Source organism: Corapipo altera, unplaced genomic scaffold (assembly GCF_003945725.1).
Source record: "Corapipo altera isolate COAL_440 unplaced genomic scaffold, ASM394572v1 2b, whole genome shotgun sequence".
Taxonomy (NCBI): domain Eukaryota; kingdom Metazoa; phylum Chordata; class Aves; order Passeriformes; family Pipridae; genus Corapipo; species Corapipo altera.
Window position 1 is genome coordinate 21944155 of NW_020884874.1, and position 26746 is coordinate 21970900.

The window sequence follows — 26746 nt, forward strand, 5'->3', positions numbered from 1 at the left end:
AATGAAAACAGGTTTTCATTATAAATGCATTGAATGGATGCAGATCCTTGTGGTACTGATCTAAAACTAAATAAAATCCCTAAATTACGTTGGGGTACTAAAATTGGCAGCAATACTGGTGAAATCACCCAGGACTACAGAAGAGACCCTAGTATCTGGGAAACACTGTGGTTATGTGTTCTGGTTGCAATACAAAATCCTTCTGCAAAACAGAAAAAAAGCTCTAGGAGTGACAATACCACTACCACCTCTCTCAAGTCATGAACAGTATAACCTAGTATTATCTGATTAGCCACCATCTTGACCTAAAATATAATTTAATTTCAACTATTTACACTGCAACTACCATACTGGAAAATGAGGAGTAGATTTGCTATACTGCTGTTGCCCTGTTTTAAACGTTGTCCTTCAAATTGTGCACCAAGTGCCCATTGTCACCCTCAGTGCCTCTTCTTATTAATACCCCTCCATAAGAGGTCATGAGTAACTTTGAGTAATTCCAGAAACGTGATTTAAAAGGAGGCGTGTGGGGTTTGAAGCAGCAAGCTTTACATAGCAAAATTCAGCATGTGCTGCTCTTCCTTTTCTTTATGTATTAAATGATAAGCAGGTGAGGAGAGCAGCCCAGGGCCACTTCAGTAACCATTAATCTGAGATGTAGAAGCCTTCTGATGCACCTTCAAATTACAAACAAATAAAAAAATTGAGTTAGTTCATTGGATTCTCAGCAATTTTTTTGCTAGTTTAGCCATAGACATCAGCAAGCCCCAAAGAAGTAGAACAATAAACGCATGAAGTCACTATTTCATAGATTTGTACAATCTGTTTCATGCCTCATGGCTGCCAGTGTGATACCTTCCAACCTCAAGCTTTCAGCCCAAAGGAGGAGTCTGCCAGGACAGTCCCAGGAAAAGGTGACTGGCATCAGCCTGTCATAAGCTTCAGGAGGGGATTCCCAAACATCCCAGTCATGTCCAGCTATGTGTCCATGCTACAGCAGCTTTTCTGCTTGTGAGTGGGGAAGCACTTCAATCAGTAGCACAAAGTAGCCCTTGTATTCACACGTGTAAGTCTTTTTCACACATATAACCCATTCAAATCCTCACTTATAGCTCTATAACCTAATGCATGAGCTAACAGCAGCATCTTGGCAGCTTTACTCTGGTGGCTTGACATCCTTCTCAGGTACCAGAGCTGCACCTCTGCTGCCTTTGCCTAATTCACACTGCCCTCCTCAGGGTGACTGCAGCGAGCAGAGGCAAGGACACTCGTTTTCAAATCTTGTAGGCAACCACTAACAGAGAAAGTTGCTGTTGTCCATCATCCACTACCTTTAAGCACATGAAATAGCTCATCACTGCACATATTTAAAGCGAACAAAAGCAGAGCACTCATTAGGAAAGTGATCCTTCTCTTACATACCAGAAGCAAGGTTTGACCCCAGCTTACATGGTCTCAGGCCATTGCATGTGTTTGCACTTTATTCCGTACTGCGAACACATGCAGACATATGAGATGATTGATGCCTGTATCTACAGATACCTGTAGCTCCAGTCACTGTCATATTCTGAGCATTCAGCAGATTTACAGAGAGCTATCCACATTAGTAATATGTTTATCATGCTGTCCAAGTGCTTATATCACACCAGCACTGGTTAATGCAGTTACTCTGGTACATTTTCTAAACATTCATCAGCCACAGAATTACCACCACTATCTTTTGGTTAGCATGCTTTCATGTCCTTAAGATGTTAAGATACGGATTTAATATTTTCCTGGGGATAAACACTCATGTGAGAATAACTGACTTAATTTAGCATCTAGAAAGAATTACTAGGAAAAGATTTAGGCAAAACTTTTCTTGTACAACTCCAAGCACAGGCAACACAGTTTTTTGCCTTATCACAGATAAAAAATTCATGTCCTCTGCACTATGGCTGGCTCATGCCAAGGCCAAGCACAGTTTACACCTGTGACTTGTAAGGTGCTTTGCCTTTCAGGTTGAGCTTCAAGTTTTTTTTAAAACCTAAACATTAACCTAAATTCACTGACAAATTCTCGCTCACCAAAGATATAACCCCCACCTCTAAGTACCTTACGTTACTGTGTGTAATCATCATCTGTACTTGATACAGCAGCATTTCAGTGTTGGTATTGACACTTCAGAGCTTGTCACAGCACTGGCATGAAACCGAGCAGCAAACAAACTAGCAAGTAAAGAGGTCCAGCTCCATGTGCTGCCTTCACTTTGAATGTGGGCCTAACCTGTGAAGAAAGGTACAGAGTGCCAAAGCTGTTAAAATCAATGGAAGTTAAGTACCTAGACATCTTTACTACTCAGGACTCGGTCCTTGAATCCTTTAGTCTCTACATACGGGTTTACAAGTTCTCAGGAAAGGGTAAGTCCTGTACAGTTCCTCACATCACCCATTCTGCTGCTGTCCCCTATACAGCTCCTGCTTGAACAATCCACAGGAACTAGCGCATAGTCCCATGCATCCCGGTTCTGCAAAATTGGAACCTTTGCTTTTGCACAGATCCAGTAGGAGGCTGACCCAAACAAGCTGGAAGTGTTTTATTTTCACCTAGCTCCTCATCTGTGTAGAAGCCAATTGAGAAACTGAGCGTGTGGTTTGGCTATTGTCACCTTTAGCAATCCGTTCTAGACATGCCATTTCTCAGTGATAAATTGTTTTTAATTCACAAAAAAAGGGAATTGCTCTCTTTTTTTTTTCCTCTTTTGTACTAAGACCATGTTTAAGCAGGCTACTTACTTATTACTCCAGTTACAGTCATTTATGAAAAGACCTGTGTACATGACAAAAAAAAACCCCTAACTGTATTTTGTAAGTATAGAAGGACCAAGTTACTATAGCACAGAAGCACAAATATTGGATTTTTATGCAATATAGATAACAGCATCCGGCAGCTAGTGATCCCTCTTCACTGAAACTCCCTATTTTAAGTGGAGCTTCTATAGGGATATGACTAAGGGGTCTCTTAGTGGCCCTCACCAGCAACACACCTGGAACTCCAGGAAGTTGTACGGCTGCAAGGAAGAAGTCGTATATCCTCTTTCTGTTGTTTCCACTAATCCCCCTCAGAACATATACTTAATATGTGACACTAATAATACTAAACAAACAGATTTGGCCAAACATGCAGTGCTGGATATTTAAAAATAAAAAATGAAAACACACATGGCCTAAGTATGCACCAGTCTTTTCACTTAGTGGTCAGAGGTCTCGAAGCTGAAAACTAAAAGCAGAGGGAAGAAGAAATGCCCTAATTCTGTGGTTATTAGTGGAGCTGCACTGTATGATCCTGGATTAATGCAATACTGAGCTTGCCTGTGGAACCAGATCCCTCAAATTCCAGTTTTTGGCAAAATCACAGGTTGAGGTTTGCATAGACTCCACTGCCACATTGAATCAGGGTTTATGGAAAGCATTTTTGGTTAAGAAACATGGCAACAGGATCTATTTCAATCCTTTTACCCCAACATCCCACTTTTCAAAAGGTAGTTTATGTACTTCCATAAATTTCATCTAAATACCGTGGAGCACCAAGGCTCTGTTTCCTATCCATGCATTTGGTTCATCTGGGCTGCACTGAAGTGCCATGCTTTCACAAGAAGCAAGCTGCAGTGAGAGAACTGAGCTAGCTGAGAGGCACAGGTACACAGGTTAAAGCAAGGGACAAATATCACCTCCATAAGCAGGCTGTGGCTCCTGAGCCACCTACTCTGCAGGGGAAGGCAGGATTCGATACCAAAGGGGAAACAGCGAGGAGTGGCAGAGCATGGTGGTGACAGAGCCCTGTACTGCGTGTTGTTTGCTGGCGCAGATGGGAGCAAGAGATTGAAAAGTACACAATGACAGTAGCAAGCACCTTCTTTCAGTTCCTCCTACTTTCTGTTCTCTGCCTCTTTTCTCTCCCCACTTTTGGTCATTATTTGTGAGACTGCAGACATACTTCTATGGGCCCTTCAACCAGAACTGAAGGCAAGCCAAAGGGAGTGGACACTCCATTTCACCAAAGATCTAAGCCTTTCCTGTTTGAAAATTAAAAAAAATAAAATTTTATTTCCATGATGATGGCTGCCACAGGAAGCATTTTACCACAAAACATGATTCCCAGGACTTAATCTCTCTAGCTGTATATTCAGGAGGAGCCAAAAATATTTTTTAAGAGAGACTATAAATCACCTTGTCAAGCAAGTGCTTACATGGGGTTTACCTTCTGCTAATTTGATACCTAGCTGCAATTCCTTGGTCTCATCCATGTTTCCTCCCTCTACCTTTCCGCTCTTCTTTAGAAAAACACCTTCCTATGTCCGCTGCGTCCTGTTGTGCCGCTAGCTTTGTATGGTCCTTGGGTGTCCAGTGGTCGGGCAGTCACTGTCAGCTGGCTTGCAAATTGTATTTTCTGTATATTTTATTCTGACTGAATTCTGAAATGGAAATATTTTAAAACAAAAAGTATAAACTATTTATGTTGTTTGTGTTGTAGAATAAAGACTCAAATGCAAAATAAATTATGCTTTGGTTTTGTCTAACAAAAATTATTTTACAGTTCCTGATAAAGGAAAGGAACAGAACTGAGAAAGGGCCTGAAATATGTGGTATGTACCAGCAGGGACTGCTGTTTTTATGGATGACCTGCAGAATTTAGTCACTATGAACTGCTGGGGTTTTTTGATGGCAGGTGAGATCTAAACACTGTAACAAATGAGTCCTGCAGCACTCCTAGCTAGAGTCTGGGCTTGTAAGGGTGGAAAAGGATAAAGCTGCTGAGGCAGCTAAAGGTCCAAGTAGATACCGTGCAGAATTTTGAAGCATCTAAACAGGTGAAGCATTTCTCCCTCCATTAAAATGAGGAAAATACTTCTGGCTTTGATTTTGTTAGAGATGGGTTCATTGGAGCTCTCATGCAGAGCCAAACTTTTTTTGCACTTTTAAGCTAGGCATTCCCTGACCACAGTCAGTTTAGCTAGCACTCAACACGTGTTCCCAACCTACAGGTGCATGCAAACAGCATGGTTAGTGCAATGTTTCATCTTGCTAAAAAGTTCAGCAAGGGCTCTCCCCATCACCTAAATCCCTCTTTTGATTAAAGTTGAATCAGTGATTGCTCCTGATGACAAAAAACCTTTTGTTTAATGAAAATACTTAATGAAAACAGTGAACACCTTCACAGCAGCCACACATGCTTTGGTATGCAACCAAAAAGTACTGAAGGAGAATGGGTTGGCCAGTACCCCTGTCAAAAGAATTGCCCAAATAGGGCTTCCTGAAAGCGGGAGTGTTCCAGTGACAGTACATAGCATCATACAATAACCTTTAGGGTACACCATTGTGTGCTCAGGGATGCTCTCCACAGCCCAAAGGCAAGCTTGCCACATAAGAGTGAAAATGCAGCCAGCATTCTCTCCTGGCCTCACTGGGTTCTCTGGGCATAGGCTCCCATACACTGAAACAACACAAGGTCTGGCCTTCGATATCTGTTACGTAACAGCCTCATCAGCATGAAGGTTAAGAGCAGATTACAAAGCAAATAAATGAGGTTGTGATGCTTTAATAATCTTACACACTTCTGGCAAAACAAGAGTGTGTTAAATCCTAACTGTCAGATCTAATTTCGTTCCAGGAAACTACCTTCTGCTACTTCACACGTCTCATTTAGATCCCATTAGAAAGATTTTCATTTCTTCTTAAACACCACTCAGTAATGTGAAACAGCAACAGGGTAAATACAGAGAGTACTGCTCCACTATTCCACTCACTCCTTACATGTACAAATTTCCAGCTGCCTTCCCACTTAATGTTGGGGTCAGACTAGCATGGCTTCTGCTGCTCCTGGTGCAAGAGGTCCATATGTGATAGAAGGGGTGACCTTGCTTTGTACTTATCTAGAAGAAGCTAGGTCTTCTTCTATTATCAAGGAGCGAAGTGTTAACAACATTTGTCAAAGAAACCAGCTGTCAAGAAATATTTAAAAAACAAACAAAAAAAAGAAAATAAAAAAACCAAAAGGGACTAAACAGGTACACTGTGAAATTTCACTATTAAATTGGTTCACTGAGCAAACCTGTGGCAGAATTCAAAATAAGAAGTAGAACAAGGCCTGGGTTCTGTCTGCTGAGCTATGTGAAATGCAGGGTGATCTCTGATTTTGGAGCTTCTGGCAAAGAAGTTAGCATCAGGATAAACCTCTTAACGTCTAATATCACCGTAAACAAACACAAATTGAACTCTATCCAAATGCTTTACACAGTGTCCTAGAACAATGCAGTCAGTATCCAGATTTCAAAACCCAGAGAATCCCAAATAAATCAAAACAATTTAGTTGTAAGCACAGGTCAGCTAGGTCCTACTCTTATCATGAAGAAAAAAAAAAAAGAAAAAACTCAAACCCAACAAATTAGTGAGGTTGCATGTGCAAATTCCTGACTCCTAATAGAAATCCATTGTAGTAAATCTGGTTTGGTCTTTTGTTCTGTTTTCTTTTTGCAAGAGATTTGTATCTTTATCTACACTGTAATTACTGGGAAATCTGTATCCATAAAGTAGAAGCAATACTTCTGAGTTGCCAGCTCTCAGGAAATATGCCCAACCTGAAATATTTTTGTTCACTGTGGTTAGTGTGACCACTTCTGAGGATATCTCTCATCATCTTCATTCCCTACCACAGTCAGACAAAATCAGTGAAGATTAATTTAGAATACTTTACTGTGTAGTACTTATAAATTATTTACTGCTTTTTAATGTTACATTACATCCCTGGCAGACTGCTTTGTACTTCTAATCAGTTTCTCCTTTGTGTCAGAGATTACAGGGAGAGAAAGAGTTCAAAACAAAACTGGTTAAGATGCTATATTGAAATCTATCCCTGTAAGTAATTTTGTCCAGGAGGTCAGAAACAGGCAAATCTTCAAGCTTGGGAAACAATAATGTCAAACATAATGAAAAGGGAAAAATGGCTTTGAAAATGTATTACAGTAACTAATCTAAGGAGAGGAAGGTGACAAGGCTCTTGGTTCATAATACTCACTTGTAAAAATAATTTCATCTTCCCTTTAGAAAACACAGGAATCAATTTCTGGGTAGAATTGTTATGGTGGCACCACAAATGCAAGGGCCTTGATAAAAATGTTCTTTTAAAATCCCAGCTGCAGAGATGGGCACCAGAGCAGATCTTGTATCTCTCTTGCATACATTACCTTTTCTTTTAAAAGGACACTAAATAATTGAATATCTCAATGCAGGCTCTTGTGACCAGCCCCAAGCCCAAGAGAATAAAGACTGTTAGTTTGCAAAGTCAACCATGAAACAAAACAAAACAAAGGAAGATTTAAATCTAGTTTGAAAAATTTTTTTACAAGTTTGAAAATCTTTTAGGCAGAGCTGTGCTGAGACTAGGACAAGAAGTATGACCACAATTAAGTGTCTGTTGGAAGGGAAGGTGTATAGGGTAAGCCATGTTGTTCTAGACAACCGCACAGGTCTGCATAGACATGCAGTCACTGCTAAAGAAAAACAGGATGAGAAAGAAGAGCCTGGGGCAAGGCACAAGAGCCAAAACACATCACAGAGTGTCTCTTTTAGACACTCAAACCAAACCAGGCTTGCTGGACATTCATCGCTTTCAAGAAGGCTTCATCCTGCATATGGCAAAAAGTAATGTTCGGAGTAAAATAAAGTTTAAAAAACCCTAAACCATGAAGATCAACATCATAACATAAATGCCTTTAATCAGTCAGGTCTAGTGCAGCCCCTACAACCTGGGCACATTATAACTGCTCACCCATACAGGCCACATTGACCCACAGCAGCTCCCTAATTCCTCTTGCTGTAACACACCAAGTCACTTGACATTGAGAGTGTGAGGATATACCGGGATGGGAGGATCCCCACCTTGTAGCAGAATCTAAAAACTCTTTATTTGTCCAACAGACAGTATCCAATAACAGACATGCCTCAGACGTTCTGCTCACAGCTGATTCTCTTTGTATTCCACTGCCCCAAGCAAAATCTACTTGTTCTTTAAAAAGAAAATCCACATTTAATCAAACTGACCCTAGGCTTTCACCACTGTCCAACTGTGAGCAACACTGGAGCTTCACACAGGAGCAACATTTTGCACAGCAGCATCAATACAGCCCATGCAGCCTGCATTGGAATGCACCATGGGGCACCCTCTTCCCACCTATCCAGCAGCAAGTCTTTTCTCAATACTCAGTCTTTTCTCAATGCAGTGGATATTTTCTCAGTACTCTCTCAAATGACAGTAAAATCTCCTGAATTTAGGATGTGACAGACTGCACACTTGGAAGAACTGTTCAGATCATCAATTCAACCAGCCCAAGTGCCAGAGCAGAGTCTTTATGTTTTGCTACAGTTTTGGCCCTTCTTGTACAAGCCCTCACCTCAATGTCAGCTTTTCACAGAAGACACTATCACATAGCTCTATACACCTTGATATCAGTACATCATTCTTGGGCTGCAGTTTGCATGTGCTAGCTGAAAATCTAGCCTGTTAGTTATAACCACACTGAGTTGTGGTTCTCAGCAGCTCCACTGTCCAGGTATTCCTAACGTGCAATTATTCCCCTCCAAGCATTCACACATCCCTTAGACAACATATTTCTTTCATGATCTGTTTGCAATGCCACTCCCCACTGCCAAGTTAAGCCTCTCATTTTAAGAAGCCACATTTAAAGCCTTAGCATCCTTGGTTTTCTATGGAGGGTGTTGCATGGTACCTTATCTTTTCTAATACCAAGACCCTTTTACTTCCAATCTTGTAGCATACTTTCCACTTGCATCTCCTTAAGCTCTCATCTCCCTAGCGTGAGGGAAAATGTGGTAGTGCCTTTGCCCTGTTGTCCCAAGTGTTCTTGTCCTTATGGCCTTACACTGGTCAATTCTGAATTATTTTTACATCAGAAATGTCTGCCTTTCGTCTTTAACTCATCCCTTTTTTCCTGTCTGCCTTCTGACATCTTAGTTTCCAGTCTACAGCTCCATTGTAAGAGCTCTTCAGCCTTTCCCTCACAGTTTTTAGCAGGCAACTTCTGCACCTATGAGGGTAATGGCGTTTTATTTATCCAACAGACAGTACCCAATAACAGACATGAGCAAGGCACAGCAAACAATCAGCATGCAGCTCAGGCACCACATCAAGTGTGACATAATTGATGCTAACAGCATCATAAGCAAAAACAACCAATGGGTCATTTGAGCAGCTCCCAGTGGGTCACGCTCAGCAGTGTTACATGCCACTTGCTGCACCAAGAGGACACCCCAAGGAGGAGGACACCGGCCTGGGTGTCCCTCATTTCTCACCTCACTGGTGGGGAGAAGTTTTCCCTTTTCTCTTCCCCTTCAGGTACCCCTGCCACCACCTCTGCTAATAAAGCCTCATGCATTTAAGGCTAGTTGACCTGCCTCTGTACAAGAAAGGTCATACTCTCAAATCTAGGTTTGACTGCCATTTTGCTGACAAGTTGAATATTAACCAGTATACCTGAGAAAATAAAGATCTTGCCACATCTGCAGATTTGAAGCCTCTTTCATATACAAGATTTTCTTAATGTATTTCATTTCTTTAGCAAACTTTATCTTACAGGTTGCAGGAGGTTGTCCATCTTCTCCATGAGTCTGAAGTAAAAATCTTTAGATTCAAATCAGGAGATTCCGCTTCAGGACATGAGCTCTGAAGTGGAACAGTACACAAAATGTGTGTTATTTCAAGCAAAACAGTACAAAATTGCTTAAAGCCTCTCAGCTGATGCTCTGTTAAATAATACACACTTCAATTCAGGGAGTTTCATATAGATTCAGAAGTCCATGGACAGGAATAATTTTCTTCCTTGTCCTGAAGGGCCAAAAGGTGTTCCTTGGCCTTTCACTGACTACTGTGTAAAACAATGAACAAATGTATCCTGATTTATAGCCCCAGTTCTCATATGGATACAGCCTGCAGCTTCAGGGAGGGCATGTAACCAGGGACTGGGGTTAAGGAGGAGCAAACAACCTGCTTGATCTGTGCTACAGACTGTCAGTGAGATCTGGATAACCTCTGCTACTTAACTTCCAGCATACTACAGCTTTCTCCTTATGGTTTCTCCCTTGTCTCTCCAAGAGGCCACTTGAGGAATTGGCAGTGCTTCCCCAACCTTTAAACCCTCCTTTTACAGAGCCTGAATGTTTCCCCCACTACTGTGTCTTTGGTCCAGTTTGTCACACCGCTTCTCGTCACATGTATATGGGCAACTGCAGCCTGCTACGAGCCTATGTCCTGCATCAGTTGTTTTAGTTTATACAGGTAGCTTTCAATTCACTCATTCTTTCTGTTATTGCTAAGACTGTTTCAGGGAAGGAATGTATTTCAAAAGCTGCGTTTCCTCAGGTTTTCAAATGTTTCAAGCATTTTAGCAATGGCAAATGAAGAATTACAGATTAATTGTCAATGACAGGAAAGATACCTGGGCTTCTCTAAGTCTGTAATCAGTGACAATAACATGTGAGAGATTATGTTAACATCTACAGTTCTTCTCTGGGGTTGTACCTGGTTTAAAATGATGACAAAGGACTAAGAAGTCAATATGCATTTTTTCCACTCTGGTGAAGAAGTAAGCTAGTTTTAGAAGCTAGAAGAGCTATTGCTTCTCCAACAGTGCTCTTTTAACCACAGTGGTTCTAAGCAACAATGTCAGAAAGAGTAATTCCTTTGGAATCTAGAGTGGATAGATTTTGCCAGTAGATAGTATTAACCAAATCAGGCTATAAAGGTACGATCATGCTTTTGTATAAAATCTACTGTTAGAAACAAGCACTGACACAGAGACTGCTGTATTTAGATACGGTCTCAAGATTTGATTCGGGGATTCACAATATTCTAGCAGAAAATTGTATCACTTTGAACAAAGAATTGAACACAAGACTGCAGATAGTTTGTGAGGTCCTTATCTAAAGCCTGCCCAGCATTACACAAGGTCAACAGCCAGGGTGAGCAGCATCGAATACACTGAACAATAAGATAAATCTTAAAAGTTTACTTTTAAAATCTCAGCTGAAGGTTAACCACACATTCACATTTCTCCTTAAAGGTTACTTCCCTATATTGGCAAACATTACTGGAAAAAAACAGTAAAAGAAACTAAGTGTGGACAGAAAATACAAAAAAACCTATGTGCCATTCTTTAAGGTCAGGGTAACACACACATCTGCTCTGTTTCCTGAAGCCTTGTAAAAAGAAAGATACAGTCATCATTGCAGATACTACAAATATTGCAATTTATAATGGTGTCCATAGTTGGTATTTAAATGCAGGCAGATTTTACACCTCTGGTAGACAATTATTGAGTAAAAATATCACAGATATAGAATATTTCTTTATTATTATTATTATTATTGTAAAGCAAGAAATAGTACAGCCTAATTTTTGTGGTTTAACTTAAATTACGTTGCATTGCTGTTATTAGAATGAGATTAACTTTATTTAAAAAGAAACATAAAAGAGGATATATATTAAATTGCTACCAAATGAGTATTTTCTATAGGAAATGTTAGTGAGGGTTTTCTCAGTTATATCTAAGGAATTAACATTTTTTTACTGACAGGGACTTTATTTTTATACACTGTGAAAATGTAAGCTTTCCCACACTGTGGGATAAGCTCTCCTCCTTATAGCAACATCTGCCTTTTCTTCACAGTCACACACCCCTTCACAGCTCCTCTCCTCTCCTCTCTCTCTCTCCCTCCCCATCTTCTGGCTACCTGTTGTCATGAAGCTTTTGCCCCCATTGGGTATGCCAGCAGCACCGGACATTTATCCCCACTTGGTACCTTTCTATTTCCTTACTCCCATTACCTGAAGCATTTCTAATAATTTTGTTTCTTTTTGGAATATCGTCCTTATGAAGTAGTAAAATATTTAATCTCTCACTAAGCTTATGGAAACAGTTCTAAAAGCAAATGCAGCCAAAAGCATAACGTGGTCAGCTGGCTCTTCAGAAATGCTGGAAGTGCTTAAATCCATGTGCAATTCCAGTCTTTAGTAACATCAGCAGTGTTAGGTTTCCAGTTGGACTTGATGATCTTAAACGTCTTTTCCAACCTAAATGATTCTATGATTCCATTGTTATCTCAGACAAGTTGTCTGCAAACTGCTTATAACTGCATTTTGGGAAAGGAGAGGGTGACAGGACCACTAGACTCCTATGAAACTCAGGTTAAATTACATAGCTGTGGAAGACAAGAGCTTACAACTCTGAGAATGAACAAAAGAGAGGTCACCCACCTACTTCGTGTCTAGCTAACCTTTGCTTCCTCTTGCTTACTACCTGTAGATCATGCCCACTTTCCAGTTCAAGTTCAGGATTCCCAAGCAGAACAGTGATAATCCAGAAGTAAATTGAATTCAGCAACATATCTGCAAATGTTATGGTAAAACGGTGCATAATTTTTGAATGGTTCTTTCTTGTTCCTATTCTTTGTGCATATATATATATATATATATATTCCTGATTTTGTTTAGCTAGGTAATATACTAGAAAGTTCAGTTTTAATTTATGATGAAAATAACAGCCTTGAGTCAGCACATGTTGCAAAAACAATCTTTTATATATCTTGGAGGAGCAGTGGACATTTGCAGGTTACAGCCTGAAAGCAAGGATCCCTCACAGAGAAGCAGAATCAGTCAAGAATGTTTTTTCTTCAAGACTGAAGTCAGAGCACCCAAACAGCCATGCCATGGGCTCCACAGCAGGAGATCACAGTGCTGGGATAAATTACAGAATCACAGAATCACCCAGGTTGGAAAAGAGATCTGAGATCATTGAGTCCAACCTTTGACTGAACATCACCTCATCTACCAGATCATGGCCCTAAGTGCCACATCTAGTCTCTTCTTAAATACCTTCAGGGATGGTGGGTGACTCTGCCACCTCCCTGGACAGCCCATTCCAATGCCCAATCACTCTCTCTGAACAGAACTTCTTCCTAATGTCTAACCTAAACCTACCACAGTGCAACTTAAGACTGTTCCCTCTTGTCCTACTGCTGGTTGCCTGGGAGAAGAGATCAATCCCCACCTGGCTACAGCCTCCTTTCAGGTAGTTGTAGAGAGTGATGAGATCTCCTCTGAGCCACCTGTTCTCCAGGGTAAACAACTCCAGCTCCCTCAGCCTCTTCTCATAGGACTTGTGCTCAAGTCCCTTCATCACTCTCATTGCCCTTTTTCGGGCCTGTTCCAGCACCTCAATATCCTTCCTGAACTGAGGGGTCCACAACTGGACACAGTACTCCAGGTGTGGCCTCACCAGCACTGAGTACAGGAGAAGAATCACTTCCCTGGACCTGTTGGCCACACTGTTCCTGATCCAGGCCAGGATGCCATTGGCCTTCTTGGCCACCTGGGCACACTGCTGGCTCATGTTCAGCTTCCTGTCAATCAGAACCCCGAGGTCCCTTTCTGCCTGGATGCTTTCCAGCCACTCTGTCCCCAGCTTATAGTACTGCTTGCAGTTTTGTGGCCAAAATGCAGGACCCAGCACTTGGCCTTGTTGAACCTCACACCATTAGCCTGCCTATATGTTCAAGCAACTGGAATTCAGATACCAGGGTAATTGAGCTGCCATGGCCATCTTCACAGTGTATTCCTTATGCAAGATAAACGCATTTTTAGTTAAGCTTTACTAAAACAGGGGGAAAAAAAAAAGCCTTTCATTTGATTTTGTTTACATTGAACAGAAGTAATATAACACAGTGGGAAACCGGCCCACAGTCCATTTAGCTATAGCAGGTAAGACAAAATATAGAGCTTAACATCTACCCCTTTGTCAATGACAAAATTTTGACTGACTCTGATAGCACAGGGTCATTGCCAGGGATGGAAGCACAACTTTCACACCCCAAAACATTTGCATAAAGAAGAGAGAGTCTCACAGCATCAGGAAGATCAAATAAATAAAATGAGCATATCTCAGCCTGAAAGTAAATAGCATATCCAAATGTTTAATTCCCATTTCCCTCAAAAGAAAACCCACAATCCACCCACAACCCAACTTCCATTTCCCCAAAACACAAACTAAGGCTGAGATCAATTCCCTAACATTTTAATAATACACAAGCACACACAGGGTTTAGGACAGTGATGAAAAAATGTGTCATGCTTTTCAAGGTTAGTCCCCTTCCACTTTAAAAATATTTATGTTTTCTGGTCTTTGTCCTCACTGTGGTCTCCTAGAGAGAAAATGTCCTTCAGAGGCACGCTGACAGAGATCACCCAGGCCCAAAGAGACATTGTGGATTTCAGCTGCCAGCATGGGCGGGACAGGCTCTGTTAGCCAGGCAGCAGCTGCAGGACACACTGGGCTCCCAATGCTGGGGAAGCCCTCACATCAGGTATTTCAGTCCCTGCAACACAGTTCAGGGGGAGCAGCCAATCCCACTGAGTACCTGACCCCCTCCACCAGGTGTTGTCTGAGTTGAAAGATAACTGCTCACTTTTGGACAGTGCTCTTACACAGCAGGTTATTCGCTGTCCCAGCATCCTGACAGGTTTACAAAGTACGAATAAGATGGCTAAGTAGTTGCACAAGGCAACATGAGCTGAAAAAAACTCAAATCACCAAAACCCCAACCACAACACCAGCTCCCTCACCCTCCCTAGCAAACAAAGAACTTCTACAGTTTGGCTAAATAGGAACAAAATTCCGTACAGTGCATACTGGTAGACATGGACTCTTAAATAGAGTAGTAGATTTTTCTCTTAAATAAGAGAAAACAAGTATTCAGGGTAAGGATGACCAACTGTAAATGAAGGGGAATAAACCTAGATTGACAGAAATTACAAAAAAAAAAAAATAATATAACCCCAAGCTCCAGACAGTATCGTCAGATAGATGCTGCCCAGCCACCAGCACTCTGCTATGGCCATAGAGCTTTCCAAGTGTTATTACACTTACAGGACTTTAAGGGATATTTGCAGGAGGTAACCCTGCTCTTGCAGCAACCTGAGCTCTGTCCCTTGTACTGTCTTTAAAGGTTTTGCTTTCAGCTACCTATCTGCAGGATGAAGATTTGGGGTCAATAACTCAGCAGTACCTCCTCCTGCTTCCATGGCCACTGCTGCTCCTACACCAAGGTAGCATCAGCATGCACACATTTTGTAGTGGAGTCTTCCTGTCTCTGATTTCCACAGGCCGTGAGTATGTGCACCTTGTCCGCAAACACTGATCTCCAGAACACTGTTTCTCAGCAGGACTATGCCAACTTGTATCTATCCTTTGAAGAGACAGTGGTTTTAGTTTGGTGGGGAGATGAGATTGCACTTCAGAAGGTGCTTTTTTTTTTGAAAAAAACAATATATTGATAATCAACAAAAAAAAAGTAAAGCCAAAATTTCAATATCATGACAAGTTTATCAAAAAAAGAACAAAAGAGAATTGCTTAGTTACCCAAATAAAAGTAATGGACAGAAGCCCACACCATTCCTACCTGAAGGACATAGACACACCTACCACCTGGTTTTAGGCAAAAGTCATCATCTTCCTCCACTTCATCCAATGAATCTACACCTGACAACACTGGACAGTTTACAGTGGTAACACCTCATCCACTGAAATTCTAGTTTTGCATTATTCAGTTAGCCCTCATACCCTCTCTCACAGCACTGCAGTCATTCAAGGAGGGAAGCTTCACCAGCACCTGTGGAAAGCAGCAAAGGAAAGGTATCTACGGCACTGTGGATATTCTATTCCCTACCAATATTAGTGGCAATACAGCCTAGACTTGCACTGCTAGCCTTGAACATCTCAGCAAATCAGAGTGATGAATTATTTAGGACAAACACTTTGAGCTTCAAACTGAGAACAGTGGAGCTGCCTATTTTCTGCAGTGGCTTCCTCAGAAAGTCTCTCCCTGCTCCCTTGCTAGGACACTGGAAGTGATACTAGGAACACTGCCTCAGTTAAAAAACATTGTCATTGTTTCACAAACCCTTACCAAACTTTACCCAACTAGGTAGTACTATTCCATGTTGGCTATTTTCTCCAGATTATTTGACAGTGCAATTGCTAAATTAAACTATTTCAAAGAACAAAACCAGTGCTGAGAGAGGGGAGGACATTTTGAACATGTCAAGATCTGATGATGTCCAAAGGTCAACCTGAACCACGCTTCAAAGTGACAAGCCTGACATCTGGTCATGAGGCTTGGAACCAAGGATGAACCTCCTCCCCGCAGCTTTCACATTACAGCATGCCCCAGCTGAAATGGTATTTATGAATGCCTTGTGAGAAGGAAAAGTAAGTGTCATGTGTGCCCCACTGGGTTGGCAGACATCTGCAACAAATTTGCCATCACAAACCCAGTCTCAGGTGGTACTGTTTCAGTTCTACACAAGAGCAGATCTGCGCTACAAAGGTAGTGTGTCAAATGGGCATCCGACCACTGGCAGTAAAAACACAGTATCCTATTACTCTCAGTAATCTTGCTGCTGGGTCCACTGATGATATAGAAAGCCAGAGAGACAATCGCTATTTTATATTCTAATTACCTGCATGACAAAGGCCACTGCATTTCCCCAAATTCCCATTTGGCCTCAGGTCTACAAAATTAAATCTTTCTTAAACATTTTCGAGAGGTCAAGAATCCAAAGTAGCACTTTGCAAATCAGGTCAGTGAGTCTTACAAGTGCACATCTTTTTTTTTTTTTTTTTGCTAAAATCCATCTAACTAGAATCCAAGGATGCCAAACAGGGTGTTTACACTTTAAGAAGATGTAATTTTTTGCTTCTCCTCATTATTCATGCACAGTCCCAAAGCAAATTTATAGCGAGTTTCTAAAAATAGCATTAATAATCTTAGGGGCTGCATTAAGACCCTAATTAAGACAGTATATGAATTTTTCCTGCTTGCACCTAAGATTATAGATTTAAGCTACACACTCACAGGACTCCTTAAGGAATTTATTTTCTTAACATCAGCTTGGGAAAGATGGTCATCATTCTTGCTTCCAAGATGTTGAGACATCAAGTCAGAAGCATTTCACTACCTTGGTGTGACTTGTTAAACCACATTTAGGACCCAGTTTCTCAGTGGACATCGTAGTTCACAGCGTAACTCCCTTGGACCTGGTTGCAGTTGAAAACATTCATCAGCTCTGAAAGTGCTCTCCAACATGAGAAGTGAGGCATTGCGGAAAGGAGGAGTCTTCTCACAAGCATGCAAAGGCTTTTCTGAGGTGAGCTTTTTAGCTTCACACAAGACCTTCTCAGCAGAAGCAAGAGTGGGGGTCAGTTTCCAACAAACAATGCAGCTGCTTCAGTACCAAGATCAGCCCTTCTTCCAACGTTGTTGCTCCCTATCCACCGCTCAGCTGGCAACATCGGTAACAAAACTGGATAGATTTATCAACCAATCACCTCTCTCTCCCACAGCCATGGTTCACATGCAGGGTAAATCCCTCCTGCACACTGCAGACACAGGGATCACAGCCAGCCTTGGAACTGCTTCTTCCGCAGTCCTCTTGTCAGAAACAGCAAGCACTGGCCTACGGATTGCCATTGTTGGAGCGGGAGGAACAGAGCCTGCTGCTACCAAACAGGCCTGCAATTTTCTGGGAGCCATGAGATAAAGGAAGAGTTGATGAAAAAGAGTTCAAGCAAGAAATAAGAGGTGAAGATTCTAACCCCAAATTTGTACCATCAGTCCCAAACACAACTTTTGCTCAAACAGGTTAGCTTTGAGAAACCATGCAAAATGCACCACAGTTGAAAAGGATGTTACTAACAGCCTCTCTCTCTGCTCCCACAAGGCAGAAAAAGACACCTCCAACTTTTCAGTAAGAGTTAAACCCTGATTTAACTTGCAACTCAGGTTAAATACTCGTCCTCTCAGAAGTTACCACACATCAGTGAAATGAGTTTGTGTTGCTTTTTTCTGCATAAAGAGTTCAAAGTCTCCTCACTGGAAACAATTGCCATTTAACAACTAGTATCCTAGAAAGCTGTAAACGAGTCCTGATTTATCTGAACCGAAAACTCGTTATTACCGAAAGAAATCATACACTGTAACAATGACCAAAGCTTTCCTGGAAGAGTGCTCTCTCTGGATTTATCATTAACATCTATATCCTAACACTGCTAAATAATTCAGTACAGCATTTAGCCCTGTGTCCTTGCCTCTCTACTCAGAAACCACTCTCACTCTTTACAGTATATTTCAGCAACAGGGAGGAAAAATCTGTCTGGATTGTGGTTCCTCCTTGTGCTGTGGAACTGAGGGGGGAACCTCAGTTACCCTTTCTCTCTCAGCATAGAAGCACAGGTTTTATTTATTTTATTTTTTTTTGAAAAAGTGTTTATTAGACAACTAAATATAGAGAATTATTTATCCACACAGAGTCACGACCATGTGGGCTCAGATTCACATGCAAATTCCCCTTTTAATAATCCTAATGCAGGGAGTGCTCCAATCAGAGCGCTATCAGTCCCAGCTCCCAGATACCTGATGCCAGCTTTGCTGGTAATGTAGGCCACTGAAGCAAATCCAGAGAGATTGAGCTGGAAGTGGAGAGAGGCTCTGAGATCTATTTGCTTGGCTTCCTGACGACGAGGGGGTGTGTAACTTCTTTTTGTCTTTTCCACTATAAAGGGGATATCATTTAAAGAGGGATCATTAGCTGAGAGCAGCCCGGCTGGGTTGAGGCTGGGAGGCGGGGACGCAGTTGCAAGCAGTGGAGCAAGGTGGAGGCACGAAGACAGAAGACCAGGTTAATGAAAGCATGAGGTGGCTCTTGGGCAGCAGCTTGAAAAAATTTGGACACGCTGACAGGGGAAACTATGACTGGCTAAACAGTGAACCTGGTGGGCCACTTCTGGAAACAGAGCTTCAGGTCTGTACCCCCCTGCTCATCTCTGTGACGTGTCCTTTGACTTAGCATGTGTGTGTATGTCCATGTATACTGCAGAGTAAATACCTGGGTATTGGGATGTGTCAAAGCAGTACTGCTCAATTACACCGAGTCGGAGCATTTATTTATTGCTGTTAAGTTGTTTTAAACACATTTGTGGGAAAAGAAAAACGTTAGATGGAAAAATTCTCTTGGAGTGGCAGGTAAGGAAGTTTAATTACTTCTTTTAAGCATAATGCATTTTGCTATTTCTTGATTTCCTTTCTCTTAAATGCATGTTTACGCTTTGGATCTGGTCCTGTGAAGCCTTTCTGCAGATGTTGCGAGTCAGTAGCAGGCAGCAATGAACTCTTGTTCCCTAAGCTGTGCGCTGATTACTTCTGTGAGAGAGGATCACATGCAGGCGAGTGGGGGGAGGGAAGTAGCCCCCAGAGATGAAAACACAGCCTGTCTTTCTGGCTTTGTCTGGCATACAGTGAGAGGTTTTCTCTGATCAAAAATAATAATTTAAGGTGCACGTACATCCTCAGTAAATGTCCGAGTCAAGTAGCATTAGCAAATGAACTGGCCAGACTAGTTAGCTGAGATATGAAGTGTACTGTTGCAAAATAAAAGGGGATAGGAGTGTGTGTGGGTGTCAAAACAGGAGAAAAAGTAGTCTTTAATAACTCTGCAATTTTAACAAAATCTACCTCATTAGTAAGATTGCCAGAATTAGAGTAGCAATGGTAATGTCTTCACACCTCGAAACTGGTTTTATCTGACACTGGGAAACAAAGACCATCACCAGAGTCACATTTCAACAAGTATTTGAAAATTCTGTGTAAATCTAGGCTCACTTTTAAATTATGTGTCATTATTAATGTATACAAAAACATATCAAAATGTTTTTCTATTTGCCAGATTTATGTTTTTGCTTTTTACAAGCAATAATGAGTCAGCTTTAAGAAGCAGGATGGAGCTTGGAAAAGCACCTATGGGGGGACCACAGCCTAATGACTTCAAAGCAGACTTTGTTCCAAATCCACTTAAACATTTCAGAAGTATTGGTTTCATGATTCAACTTGAAAAGATATAAGTATAAATATGGGCTATTTAAATAAAAGTAATTTTATTAGAGTTCTAAGTACTCCAGCAAATCATTAACAACATAATAAATCTTAGCACCAATCACTTCAGTGGGAATTTCAGCAAGCAAATAAACTTTTACTTTTCTATCCTTACACCAAAGATTTCTTTAAACTCATGTTTGGCCTTATTAGGTCATTCTCTCCCAAGCCAGGTAGTATCCCTCTTTTGTCTAGACACATGGTTCAGCTCCAAACCCATTCCATTACTCATCATGGATATACCACACAACTCAGCTCCACTCTGCATTTTATTCCTCTATCAACAGGCATGAGTAAAAGCTCATCTTAGCTGATATGGGTCACATAATCTGTAAGCTGGCAACTGTACATGCTCAGCATGTTAAAAAAACATAGGCAGACAGATTACTAATGAAAGGCTTTACTACTTAAGTCTGTGCTCAGTGTTTGGGAAAACTGACCCTCTGCTTCAATTCCTACAAATATATAAATGAAAGGAAGAGAATAAACATGAGCCTACAATGACCAAACTATCCTAAGAATCAGTCCTGGGAAAACAGACAACTTTTTAGAAACATGATCGCTTTTACTCTGAAGCCCTTTTCTGCCTTTCTCTATTTTATACAGGATATTTTCCCTATATTTATGTGTCTGTAACTTATTTCATGGTGGAAGTCAGATCCTTATTTTTGTCAATTACAAACCTGACAATAGCTGCTTGTGATGACACAAGCAGAGCACACTGATGTCCAGTGAAGCAGCATCCAACCAAACCAGTCAGGAAAACACTGCCTAATAATGCCCTCAGTCACTTCATATGCCTGGTTTGGAAACTTTCAGGTGTTAAACAGTAGAGGATTTTACTTCATATATGTTCTGCAGTTGGTTTACTTTCATTTCAACTAATGAAGATTCAGATTGATTTTTAGATCATTTTATTTTCCAGTTCTTGCAGCTATTCCTGTTACCTACACACAGTGCTTACTTTTCTAGTTTTAGAGGTTAGTTTTAGTTCAGTTTAGAAGTTTAGTTATAGTTTGGAATTTCTAAGTAATTATTTATTTTTTATTAAGTGACCTTTGACTCATTGTATTAAAATTATTTTTGGTTTTGGTGTAATTTTTTTTTAATGCCCATAAGATTTTCCAAGCCTTTATGTCAAGATCTGTGCAACATTCTTCACTAGCCCCTTAGTCAGTCATTGCAGAAATGGGCACAAAACCATGACAGAAAAACAGGGACTAATACTGATCAATTGTATCCCAATACATTTGATAATATATATGGATTTACCTACAAGAAGTTCATCAGCTTTTTGAACTACATCTCAAACTAAGAGCAGTCCATGTAAAATGCTTGGCAGGAGACAATATCAAAATGGATATATAACTCCCTGTTCAGGTTCTCTGCATCTGTAGGGCAGCATTAACTTATTTAAAACTATTTCAACTCGAATAATACACTATGCAGCCTACAAAATATTTAACCCAGACAGGAAAGGCTTAACACTAGCTGTGTTTAAAAAACTACGAACCCTTTGAAACACAGACTGAGGAAAACTTGTCCTTGCTGTCATCTGTCAGCATACAGAAAAAAACATATTGCCCAATACTTAATCCTACCTGCCTCACATGCTACTATTTTGCAGATTGTAGTAAAACATAATATCCTTTCACAACTATACAGGACATGGTATTCGCTTTATTACTAGCCATTCAGCTTGCTGCTAACCCCCCCACACCCCCCACCCCCCCCTTCTCAGCATACAGCTCAGGGTCTTATTTACTGCATCTTCTTCAAAAAAACAAATTTATTATGTCTCATTTTGCACACATTACAAAAGTGCCTGGTTGCTATCTATTCAGTAGTTATTTTGAATAGATTAGGATAAAACAGGAGTAATTCAGTTGGAAGGGACCTGCAATGAAAATCTAGTCCAACCACCTGACAATTTCAGGGAGTACAAGAGGATATGAACTGTTTCATAATAACCTATGTAATTTTTGCCCAGATCCCTCAGTGCAACAAAGTACTTGCAGGTTCAGGGCATTGCTCTTTCACCTTCAGATGCAGCAATACAGATGCAGAATTTCTGCAGACCAGACCCAGGGATCTCATCCCACTCTTCTGACTCAGTCACTACATACCCTACACATCCTGCAACACAGTACCCTGAGGTATTGTGGTCTTCTTCCCTAAGCAATCTATCACAAACCTGAGTAGGCACTTTGTACACAATAATGTAATTAAAAATTATATGCATTGCAGAACAAATTAAGGAATCATAGATTTCCAAAATGCTGGCATTTATTCAACCTTGAGAGCTTGATTTTGCAACTTTAGAAATAATGCTATAGATTACTCTTGGAGGGCTTTTAGGTCAGTAACCCACTGACATCCCAAGCTGTCCTTTTGTACCTACTTCACAGACTGTGGTCATCTGAGCTAGCTTATACTACAAATAGTTTCACTTCCATTTTTTTACCATTAGATGCAAACTTCCCCTCCAACAATAATATATTTTACACATTTCCCTTGATGGGTATACAAGGCCCAAGACCACTGGCTTCCAGTTAAGGCTTTGGAGCAATGTATTTCCCTGAGACTCAAGACTATTTGTTAATTCCTTCTATCGAGCTTAACCTTTTCCTTCCTTCTCCTGCCTCCTAGTTTTTCACTAGCCCTTTCCTTTTTCCTTCTTATTTGAAAAGAATGGGACTGCTGCAGCGACAGTGTTGTTCCTCAGATTTCTACTCTCAGTCCTACTCAGTCTTACTGCCCTCAGTCTTGGTTCCCTTTTGGCTTTCCTCCCCACAGTTTTATATCTTGCTCTCACAAGCCAAGGCTCTCCTTCCACACTGCTGCACAATTCTGATCTGTACCCTTCTCCACTCTGTCCATCCCCAATGAGTTCACAGCTCCTCACTTCAGAAACATCAACTCTCATCCTGTGCTTCAAATACACATCCAACCCACCAATCCTTTCCGTGTCTCCCTGCCATACAGCGGACTCTGAAATCCGGTGTTTGTAAGAGGCCATGTCTTAGGATGTATCAGGCAACCATAACACAGGTCTGTGCTTCCACCAGCACATGAAGGATACACCGTCCTTGACCACTATTTAACAAACGAATATCCTTTCAGTGAAATTTATAGGGAAGCTGCACCAAGTTTAAAGGATAATCAGGGCTTTATATACCTTTTACTAATCTCATGTAGAAAAAGCTGGTAATCTCACTCTCTCAAATCTCTGTCCTCACAAACCACCAGATTACTGTACAACTCACAGATCCTAAGAACAGCACTTAACCTGGCTGAAAGCCTGCTCCCTACAAATTAAACCCCAAACTTAGACTTGGATCTCAAAAATATGTTCTTCACTGACTGTGAATAATGCTGTCCAATACAAGCTCAACTCTTCAAAATATTTACTGTAAGAGTATCGGTTCACATCAGTATCCGTGAGTTTCCAAATAAGCAATGCACAAATACAATACTGAATGCTTCTTTTCATTTTCTCAGGAATTGTTTTATGCCCCTCGTAAGACCCACTAAAAAAGCATTAGCGAACTTAAAAAAAAAATCCCCTCATTTTTAAAAGATTATTTAATGACTGGATTAGAAGAACAGTGGGAACAGTTTCTTCCAACTCTGCTCTTTCCTGTAGCCCATTTAATAGTCAGGTAAGACAACAGCTTGTACTGCCAGAAGCTCTTTAATAAAAAATGATCAGTAAATATAAAAGAGTTCTTTAGTATGCATTTTTGGGAAAAAAGACAGCTGGGGAAAAAAAAAAGTTTAATAGCTTACCCACAAAAGTTTCAATATATTTTTAAATTACTTGATTGGATTTGGCTTCAGACCCACAATACCTTAGGGAAAAAAAAAGGCAGAAATCTCCCCTATGCTATTTTTTAGAAGTCAAAACCTATTTACTTTGGTTTTCTTAGGCAGAATTTCATAACAGGACAACAAAGCAGAAAAGTTACAAATACCTGGTAGATAATCAGTTGAATGGAGGTTACAGTGTGATTTTGTAGCTGGAAGAATTACTATAATTCCTGGAAGAATAAGCACAGAAAGTTTTTGTAGACTAAGAAGGGAGCACTGGGGTTACTGGCCCTTTTCACAAAGCCATTGCTGCAAACAGCCAGTTTGCATTCCTGCTTCCAAATGCTTTGAGAAAAGAACCGCTCAATTTCTCCTAGCTTGAATAGGTACTTTCATTCAAAATAAATGAAATCTGATCTATTGACCTGTTGAGTCTCACCATACAAAGGTGAAAAAGCCATCTGAGAGCATTCTTCAGGAACTTACTAAGGGAATGAGTTGATAATAAATAGCATTATAGGGTTTCGGTTTTCTTACCTCTCTAGACTGGACTCTGAATGAGATCCACTTATTAGAAGTTAGAGCTAGATAGAGCCATACTGAAAAAAAGATACATTGAATTTTAAAACTAAAGCTAATACAACAGAAGAGCACAAATGGTTTTGTTGGTTTTGTTTGTTGGGTTTTTTTTAGTAGCTAATGACTCCAGTTAACATTACAGAACAATTCAAAAGCTGTGGGACAGAGGCCTTTTGTGCTACATGTCAAAAAATAAAAGTTGACAGTTAACAGTCACAACTGTTATTACTCTTACACAAGAAGTTCTTTTTCCACAGTTTCAATCAGGGAAAAATGATTCTTGGAAAGCTGGCAGAACAAGCTCAAGAAAGAACCCCAGCCCAGGCTGTACTAACACACCATGCCAGTGTCTGGCCTGTAAGATTAGAACAATCCAAAGAATAGGTATTGTAGGCAATGGGCCCTGTTTGAGTGGGTTAGTTGTCATAACATTTGTTCTTTAAACAGTTTTTCAAATACAAAGAAACAACACTAGATGGTGCTTCACCTCGATCATCTGCAATTCACTGTTTTCACAAATTTTAAAAGCTTGACTAATCTCCCACAAAGTGGACTGGTCCCTCTATAATCCAAGAGCAATAAAATGTCAATGTCAAACAAAATTACATACACTTCCAGGTTTTTTCCCATTGGATACAGGGTTTCCTAGAAACCCAATAGTCTTTCCAACTTTTCTATTTCTTTTGTCTCTAGTTGTGATTTGCTTTAATGAGCCAGCAAATAGAATTTGGCAATTCAGAAGTCTGCAAAACATATCGTTTGATTGACATTAATGCAGACAGAAAGCAATTTGGAAAAGCAACTGCTAGAGCATAAGGGGGGAGATGGACAGAAAACATTTTTGCTTTCTCATTAAGAGGTCTCCAGGAATCCAACACACTACCTATTTGCTTTGATTACAGAGCAGACAACAGACAAGTTCAACCAAAGACGACATAGAACCGTTTCTGTGCATCATATTGCCTGCCACCATGATGCTCTTCCTGGCATTCCTGCTGCTCTTCCTGTACCGCCGTTGCCAGCGCCCCACTCAGCAGGGGCAGATCTTCAGCATTGACCTTCCTGAGGCCCTGCCTGAACATGATGTGTCCAATTTCCTTTCTGCACTGCCCTGGAACAGTGAACAGAGTTTCCACTACTCCACACTGGTCCCTGATGCCACATTCCTCTCTGTGTGTTTACCTCCATCGTATGAGGAGGCCACCATGAAGACTTCCATGGAAGAGGCTCACATTGAGCTCTCTCCAGACCCAGTGCCTCCTTATGAAGAGAGCACACTGCAGACCAGCAGCGCCAAATAAACTTTCTATGGAAGCACCTTAGCTGAAGCATGCAACCCCCTCAAGGCACAAGGGTAGAACTGCTATGGCCTTTAAAATTCGTGAAAAGATTCCAAATGAGGCACCAAACCAATGAATTTATACAGGAAGAAACTTGAAGTAACAGGGAATGAGTCTCTTCACCTCGTCCTAGGACTCTCTACCTTCCATTTGTGGCAAGTCTACACATGGTATAGCACCAAATCTGATCCAGACTGGCAGCATGGATTATTCCAGTTAACAAACATGTCATGAAAGGATTAAACTTAAGGAAAGTTGAGAAGCTGTTCCTCTGCCATACATCACCTACAAAGAAATGTCAATAATATTATAGATTCACTTGTCACAAAAAGGGCTTTTAGCACATGCCTATTTCAGTTTGGAGGTTTTTTCTATGTGTTTATTTTCAATTGAGTCTTTGACAAGCTTAGTCTCTCCATCTGTGTGTGTTAACATCATCATTCTGCAGTGCTCTGGAATGATCACAACAACTCTCAGGAAAGTAAATAAATATATAATATATACAAAATTTCCAGCAACTGTCTCCAAAGGTTCTAATGTGCACTGTGGATACAGGCTGTCTTTTCTCACAGTTGAACAATGAGAACAATCAGAGAAGATCTGATTGTTCTGGGTGTGGAAGACTCCATACAAGAGCACATTCACACTATTGCTGCAAGCTTCCTGTCAAGGTCTGCAAGGTCCCAATGTTCCAGACTACTTGCTTGACTTCTTTTCCAATTTACAAGTCTAAAATAATAAACCATGTGACTTTTTTGGTGCAGTGTGTAAAGAAGCTGAAGAAAAATTAATAAATTCAAATGCACCAAAAAAATCTGGTCTGTATTTCAAAACAGCATTATCATCCCTTCCCCTTCATCGCTAAGGCAAAGTCAAGCTAATTCTAGTGTGTTGGTGGCAGTGGCTCAGAGGGTTTGCACATGCATACTTTTAGACTATCTTTAATTTTTCTTGGAGGATAGTATTTCCATTATATTGTTAGAT

The 26746-nt window shown here is 40.7% G+C and overlaps 1 protein-coding gene across 2 annotated transcripts; it reads left to right on the forward strand.

Moving 5' to 3' along the window:
- On the forward strand, positions 1-26572 carry SMIM28 (small integral membrane protein 28). 2 transcript variants are annotated; one of them, XM_027631353.1, is made up of 4 exons: positions 17005-17253; positions 17450-17687; positions 18666-18906; positions 25325-26572. In XM_027631353.1, exons 3-4 carry the CDS (start codon positions 18796-18798, stop codon positions 25721-25723), a joined length of 510 nt encoding a protein of 169 aa, XP_027487154.1. In that variant the 5' UTR covers positions 17005-17253; positions 17450-17687; positions 18666-18795; the 3' UTR covers positions 25724-26572. The 2 variants fall into 2 exon arrangements, with proteins under 2 accessions (XP_027487149.1, XP_027487154.1); XM_027631348.1 differs by lacking the exons at positions 17005-17253; positions 17450-17687 and adding an exon at positions 1-4707.
- Positions 26573-26746: the final 174 nt, after the last annotated feature.